Below are 8,078 nucleotides of genomic sequence, written 5' to 3'. Positions count from 1 at the left end.
ATAGGCCTAGGGTGATGATATTTGGCTAGTAGCATGCTGGGATGAAGGGCTATAAAGTTTGTTCAAATGAATGACCTTCATCTTTTTTCAAGGTCACAGGGTCAAATATATTCTTAACCTTTAAACAACTTCTTCTGAATAACCAAGAGGCCTAGGATAATGCCAGTAACATGCTGAGATGAAGGACTACCAAGTTCAAATGAATGACCTTGACATATATATTTTAAGGTCACAGGGGTCAAATATGTTTAAAACCATTGAATGCCTTCTTCTTAATAAGCAAAAGGCCAAGGGTGATGATATTTGGCCATTAACATGCTGGGATGAAGGACTACCAAGTGAATGACCTTCGCCCATATTCAAGGTCACAGTGGTCAATATATGTTTAATTCTTAAAATGATTTGTTCTGTATAACCAAAATGTCCAGGGTAATGATATTTTTCCAGAAGCATGCTGGGTTGGAAGACTATAAACTCTGTTCAACCTAATATTATAATGTCCTCATTCGACATTCAAGGTCACAGGTGTCATATGTTTAAATCTTTTAATAGGTTCTTATGAATGAAACAATGATATTTTGCCTGTAACTGTATTTTAGTCCACTTTTAAGATTACAAGTGTGAGATTAATACCAGGTGAGCGATGCAGGCCCATTGGGCCTCTTGTTAATATTAATAGACTCCTTTTCATTTCTTTTCGACAACTTTTAATACACCTGCAGAGTGGAGCATATCATTCTGTCGGTCCATCTGTCAGTCCGTCCGTCTGTCCGTTAAAACTGTCTTGTATGTGCAACTTATCCCACAGCCTTCAATCAAATGTTTTGAACTGTTGTGTATGTTGTTGGTATCACATGAAGCTTTATAGATCATAAAATTGGGATCCTGCATCAGTTTTTACAAGAGTAATGGCCCCTTCCTAGCTCAAATTAGTTTTCTTTTGCATCAATATATTACTTTAAACGACTTCTTCTTAATAACCGAAAGGCCTAGGGTGATGGTATTTGGCCAGAAGCAAACTGGGATGAAGGGCTACAAAGTTTGTGAAAATGAATGACCTTCACCCATTTTCAAGGTCACAGGGGTCAAATATGTTAAAAACTTTAAACATCTTATCGATAATCAAACTGCCCAGGGAGACGATATTTGGCCAGTAGCATGCTTGGGTGAAGGGCTAATAATTTTGTTCAAATGAATGACCTTCAATTATATTCAAGGTCTCAGGGGTCAATTGTCTTAAAAAACCTTTAAACAACTTCTGATGAATAACCAAAATGCCGAGGGTGATGATATTTGGCCAGTAGCATGCTGAGAAAAAGGACTACAAAGTTTGTTCAAATAAATGACCTTTACCTATATTCAAGTTCACAGGGGTCAAATATGTTAAAAACTTTAAACAACATCTTCTGAATAACAAAAATGCCCAAGGTGATGATTTTTGGCCAGTAGCATGCTGGGGTAAAGGGCTATCAAGTTTGTTCAAATGAATGACCTTCACCTATATTCAAGGTCACATGGGTCAATTATGTTAAAAACATTAAACAACTTCTTCTGAATAACCAAAATGTCCAGGGTGATGATATTTAGTCAGTAGCATACTTGGATCAAGGGCTACCAAGTTTGTTCAAATGAATGACCTTCACCCATATTCAAGGTCACAGGGGTCAAATTTGTTAAAAACTTCAAACAACTTCTTCTGAATAACCAAAATGTCCAGGGTGATGATATTTAGTCAGTAGCATACTTGGATCAAGGGCTACCAAGTTTGTTCAAATGAATGACCTTCACCCATATTCAAGGTCACAGGGGTCAAATTTGTTAAAAACTTCAAACAACTTCTTCTGAATAACCAAAATGTCCAGGGTGATGATATTTAGTCAGTAGCATACTTGGATCAAGGGCTACCAAGTTTGTTTAAATGTATGACCTTGAATCATATTCAAGGTCACAAGGAGCGTATATGTTCAAAATATTTAAAGAACTTGTTCTGAATAACCAAAAGGCTCAGGATGTTGATATTTAGTCAGTAGCATGCTGGGATCAAGGACTACTATGTTTGTTAAAGTGAATGACTTTGACTCATACTCAAGGTCACAGGGGTCAAATTTGTTTAAAATCTTTAAACGACCTCTTCTGAATAACCATGGGTCCCAGGATGTTGATACTTTGCAAGTTGCATCCCGAGATGAAAGGCTATACAATTTGTTCAACATAATGACTTTGTTCGACTTTCAATCAGAGGTGTAAATGTTTAAAAAAAAAATAACAGGCACTTTTAAATGAATTTTAATCATAAATACTGATATTTTGTCTGTAGCTTTATTTTAGATCACTTTTAAGGTTACAAGTGTGAGATTTATACCAGGTAAGTGATGCAGGCCCATTGGGCCTCTTGTTTGTGAGTGCAACTTGTCCCACAGTTTTCAGACAAATGCTTTGAAATGTATGCCATATGTATCATGAGGTTTTGCTTATCATACTAGTCCCACAGAGAAAATATACAGTTGTCTAGTTTAACCCTTTCACTCCTATGTAACTTTAATAAACTCAACCATGCATTGATCTGGATGAGTCCCAACACTAGTTATTAACGGCATTGTTATGAAACAAGTTATTTCAACTTGTATTAATCACTCTTGTTGTCCTGGGTGTTAGCATGCAAGGGGTCTTACTCTTAGTGTGGGAGGAAACCGGAGTACCCGGAGAAAACCCAAGTAGTCTGGCAGGTGACCCCATACCTTTTTACGTCCGATTGGGGAATCGAACCCTGGTTGCCTTGGTGAAAGGCAAGTACGCTATCCACTGCGCCACCCGACCACCCAATGCCAGAGTTTAAATGTTGTCGAACTATCCAGACCTCACACCTCATGTGGAAGATATGGATAATGGTGTAAAGGGTGTAGGACACAGAGTTTTGACTGATTATATTTGGGAATTTACCAGGTGTTACAGACTAGGAATTTTGTGGTATGAAGTGTATGTTTACTATGTACATATAAATGTATAGTACTTAACAGTGAAACAGCCTGTAAAATCTCATACAAACTCATTTCAAACTCCTTGAGAGAAGTGGAATCTTCAATTTGGCCGCATTCTTTTATCACGATCCAAATGGTTGAACCGGTTGAACCAGGGTTGTTCGTTTATGTAATAAGGTGGGACCTGGTAATCTGGTGCTGCTTTCAGGCCAGCCTTGAAAGGCCTGCATACACATTTGCAGGTCCTCTAGGATTTATTCTCGAATATGTGAAAGGGGCCTCATACAGATGTATATGTCAAAGCAAATAATATTTATAATTGAAAAGTTCTGTTGCAAATATAATAGCTCACCTATTGGAAAAATTACGGGCGATTTTTGAGTCTCATCCGCAATATGGCATTGGATTGCTAGGTTATCAAAATAAATTCTTGAAACTATTTTTGTCTGTTTTGGCCCGACTTAAAACCATATGTCAAAGTCCAGAGTTAAAGTTATGGTGTAAGTGTTGACACCTACAGTTACTCAACCTTCACTATTTGTGCTGGGATTCTGACATTTTGTTTCAAGGTTCTCGGGGATCCAAACATAGATGCAGTGCTGTTAATACAGGGAAAAAAAGAGTTAAACAAAATTTAAGCCTGTTTGTGACTTCAAAATGGTTAAAATATTCTTTAAATATGGTAGATGAGCTATGTTGTTCTTCAACCGCTCTTGTTATGCCTATTTTTGCAACACTTACTTTATAGATTAAGTATTGTTGTTGAGTTTGCTTCGTGGAATTGAATGTTTTGAACACTACATCATTTTTACAGATGTAGATTATTTTATTATGTATTATGTACGGAAATTTATCAGATAAGTTTCTATCATTATTTATTTGGCAACTGCATATTACAGACATATAGAGGATATTTCTGATATCTTATGAATGCCTGCTATATCACAGAGTGAGAAACCAGGATTATTTTAATTAATGTACGAAATATTAAAGTTGCAAAGGACAAACTTGTTTCTGATTTTGCTGTTGTTCGATCCAATATAGTGTGTATCCCCCCCTCCTAACTGTCCATATGGGGGTACATTAGAATTACGGTGTCCATTTGTCTGTCTGTCTGTAGACCATAGCTGTCAACTCTCCCTCATTAGGAGGAAGACTCCCTCATTTTGACCAAAATTTACCAAACTCCCTCGAAACTCTCTCATTCAAGTCCAAACTAACACTTACTCAAAATCTACATCCTGTGGTCAAATTATCTCCTAGTTACTGCAGGGCGTGTGTAATGATCATATGAGATGACGGAAAGATAAATTGAGCACAGCAGTTTCAGTTGCGATGTACGCACTTTCTCCCTTATTGGAAATGTGGAATGAGGGAGATCTCCCTTATCAGAGGTCTCGGAGCTCGAGGTTGACACCGATGGTAGACACAGAATGTATAACTCCTGCTAGAGTACAGAACAGATATCAAAGAAATTGTGTACTCTATGTTGATACCAGTGTGAAAGGTCAGATATTCACTTGAGAATCTGTCATCATATGGCCACGGCTATTAAGAGGATGTTGATTTGCAGAGTTATGCCCCTTCATGTGAAAAGAAATTGTAAAGTACTACTTTTCTTCAGTACTCAATAGATTTCACTGCACACTTCGTCTAGTTCGCAAGGGGAAAAAAAATCAGAATTTGTAACACATTTAATACATTATGACCTTATGTCATCATACATTGTGCTATAGGGCAGTGACAGAGGAATGCTGGGATAGAGGTGTTTTTCATAATACATTGCACCATGAAATTTGGCATGGCAGTAGGTAATGGCAAACTATTATGGAATACTTATTTTGAATATATAATGTAATGCGACCTGTTTAATTTGACACTTTGCTGGACACAACATATTGGTAAGATTTATTCGTCTAATCTAGCTGGCACCCAGAGAGATGCAACATATATATTTGTCAGAATAGATAAACCTGTCTTATCTGACACTAACAGGAATACAACATATTGGTCAGAATATATTAATTTGTCTAATCTGATACCCAGTGGGATACAACATATGAGCTAGAATATATTAACCTGTCTTGTCTGACACCCAAGTAGGATAAAACATATTGGTCAGAATAGATAAACCTGTATAGCCCGAAACCAAGTTGGATAAAACATTGGTCAGTAAAGATTAACTTCTAATCTGGCACCCAAAGGGATGCAACATATTGGTCACAATAGATAAACCTGTATAATCTGACACCCAGAGGGATACAATATATTGGCCGTAATATATCAACCTGTCTAATCTGACACCTAAAGGGGGATACAACATATTAACCGGAATGTATTAACCTGTCTAATCTGACACATAAAGGGATAAAACATATTGGCCAGAATAGATAAACCTGTATAATCTGGCACCCAAAGGGATGCAACATATTGGTCAGAATAGATAAACCTGTATAATCTGACACATAAAGGGATACAACATATTTGCCAGAATAGATTAACCTGTATAATCTGACACCCATAGGGATACAACATCAACCGGAATATATTAACCTGTCTAATCTGACACAAAGAGGGATACAACATATTGGCCAGAATATATTAACCGGTCTTATCTGACACCTAGAGGGATAAAACATTGGTCAAAATAGATAAACTTGTATAATCTGACACCTAAAGGGATACAACATATTGGTCAGAATATATAAACCTGTATAATCTGACACTTAGAGAGATACAACATATTTGTCAAAAAAGATTTACCTGTCTTATCCGACACTAACAGGGATACAACATATTGGTCAGAATAGATTTACCTGTCAAATAAGACACTAAGAGGGATACAAAATATTGGCTAGAATAGATGATTCTTTCGAATCTGACACCCAGAGGGATACAACATAATTTTCAGAAAAGATTTACCTGTCTAAACCGACACCAATTAGGATATAACATACTGGTCAGAATAGATAAATCTGACACCCAAAGGGTTATAACATATTGAATAGATTAATCTGTCTAATCTGACACCATTTGGGTCACAAAACATTCGTCAGATTTGCCTGTCTACTTTGACGACCAGCTGTTTGACATATCATACTGGTCTCATTCACCTGTCTAATATGACACTCAGTGGGTCACAACATGTTCGTCACATTAACCTGTCTAATTTGAGTCAATTGACATTCTACTTTCGGTTTCGTTTCGGTAGTACAGAGTTGTGAACAAAAAAGTGTTTTGTACACTTTTTAGACAAGGTAATACAAGAACAAACAAAAAAGATTATTTTTTTTTGAAACCATGCATCTTTTTTAAGTTTATTATCCTGAAAAATAACAACAATATACAACAAATTCTATCACTATCAGACGCAAGTTTTGTTTTACCAGAGTTATCTACCTTGACCACCTTCTCCAATGTCGAACTGTCACTTCAATCAGTACAGACACTGTTAGTTAGGCCTAGTGGATATATGTAGAGTCTTGGTGGGTGCAAATGGTCATTGCATCAAATAGATAATAACGAAGTGACACTGTATTACTTATCAACCTAGGTTAATATGCATATGTTGCATCGTATATCGCTTGCAATGATTTGATTGCTCCGTAGAGCAGTAGAGCATGTCGGTGACAAATAAGGAAAATGAAAACCAACACTAGCAACAGCTCCTGTTCCGGTAGAACGTGCAACTGATAACAAAGCACGTAAGTTTCATTATTATTGTCAAGATCTCAAGCGGTCACCTGGGTCATTCATTCTCGATGTTCTTACTTCTTTTATCTTGGTGGTAATAGTGGTTACATATTTTCTTTCTTTTACCTGTTTACCACAGGGGCCTGAGCATTTGTTACAGATGTATTTGTACGTAAACCAAGGTGTTCGGAGTAATTTTACACGTTTTAGGGGTTTATATCAACTTTCGGTACAGTTATATACAGACAGGTTACTGTCGAAAAACACAGATCAGTAGGACAGGGATCCTTAAAACGAAATGGTCTCGTCCACATATCAAGTTACATAGAATTTTTTCTTCCATAGTATCTTGGAAATGAAATTGTCTAACCCACATATTGATATCAAGAAAAAAGTAATCATAACCCAAATGTTTTCTTCTTTACAGGTCTCGATCTGAACTTACAAGTGACATAATATTACTGCCAAAAAGGACATCAACAATGGCTTCAGAAAAGAAAAAGATGAATGTGATAGGTAAATGTGAAAGAGAGCTGAGGTCACAACATGTTATAAAAGGTCACTGACTTCCTGGTCAATGAACATTGTTATACTCGAACATCTATGCATCCTCAATACTCCAGAGGTTATTAAAGCTCACATACACTCTCAACACCCCTGGAGTATATATTGTCATACAAGTGCAGCAAACTTGAAAGGTCAGTGTGCGTCACCTTGTTGATGAGACAAGAAGACTAGTTCTATCCTTTGTTGTTAATCAAAAGAATCTCACAGTCTCGTAACGGTAAAAATTGACTGGCTTTGAGTAAAAATTGACCGGCTTAATTTGAAGTTGGTTGTCGCTCCACTGTAATCTTCAAAAAGACAGGTATCAGCCTAGCGATTGGTCAGGTTTTCTTACCTGAGACCAATCTTTTGCTATGACATACTCCAGGGGTGCAGAGAACGAAAGTGAGCGTAACCCCTGGAGTATCGAGGATCACTTTTGACTACCTATAGACGAATATACTTTAAACCTGTGTTGCAATATATATATAGAACTAAATGTTCCTAGATGCATGATTATTAACTCATTCACCCCTGAAGACACATTTGAACTCTTCCAATTCAATGGTTGGAATAGTTCATTATGAAATGTCAGGGGTGAATGAGTTAATGATAATAAATTATTATGAACTTGTCGGCCATACCAGAGTTTTGAATTGCTTCTTCTGGTCATATCGGTAGGCTGTAGCACAGAATTAGATTATTTACTTTCTTGAAAATTTGCTGTCACTCATTTAATTGTTGTAACAGTTCTTTTTGCATGTATCATCAATGAAAATAAAATTCTTGTAGAACAGCACTCTGACAATCACGACAGCTTGCAGAGCTCTATACACTGTGTTTTTTAAGTGGACTTCAAAG

At 36.8% G+C, this 8,078-nt stretch overlaps 1 protein-coding gene across 1 annotated transcript in view; it reads left to right on the top strand.

The window, feature by feature from the left end:
* Nucleotides 1-8,078, top strand: part of LOC110440584 — a 40,404-nt gene that overhangs the window by 28,056 nt on the left and 4,270 nt on the right. The window contains exon 11 of the mRNA XM_021483729.1: nucleotides 7,099-7,187. Within this exon, the coding sequence (XP_021339404.1) occupies nucleotides 7,099-7,187 (89 nt within the window). The remainder of the gene's footprint in view (nucleotides 1-7,098; nucleotides 7,188-8,078) is intronic.

The sequence above is a fragment of the Mizuhopecten yessoensis genome, unplaced genomic scaffold, assembly GCF_002113885.1.
Source record: "Mizuhopecten yessoensis strain PY_sf001 unplaced genomic scaffold, ASM211388v2 scaffold11185, whole genome shotgun sequence".
Taxonomy (NCBI): domain Eukaryota; kingdom Metazoa; phylum Mollusca; class Bivalvia; order Pectinida; family Pectinidae; genus Mizuhopecten; species Mizuhopecten yessoensis.
Note: the sequence above shows the minus strand (reverse complement) of the source record. Positions and strands in the feature narration are given on the sequence as shown.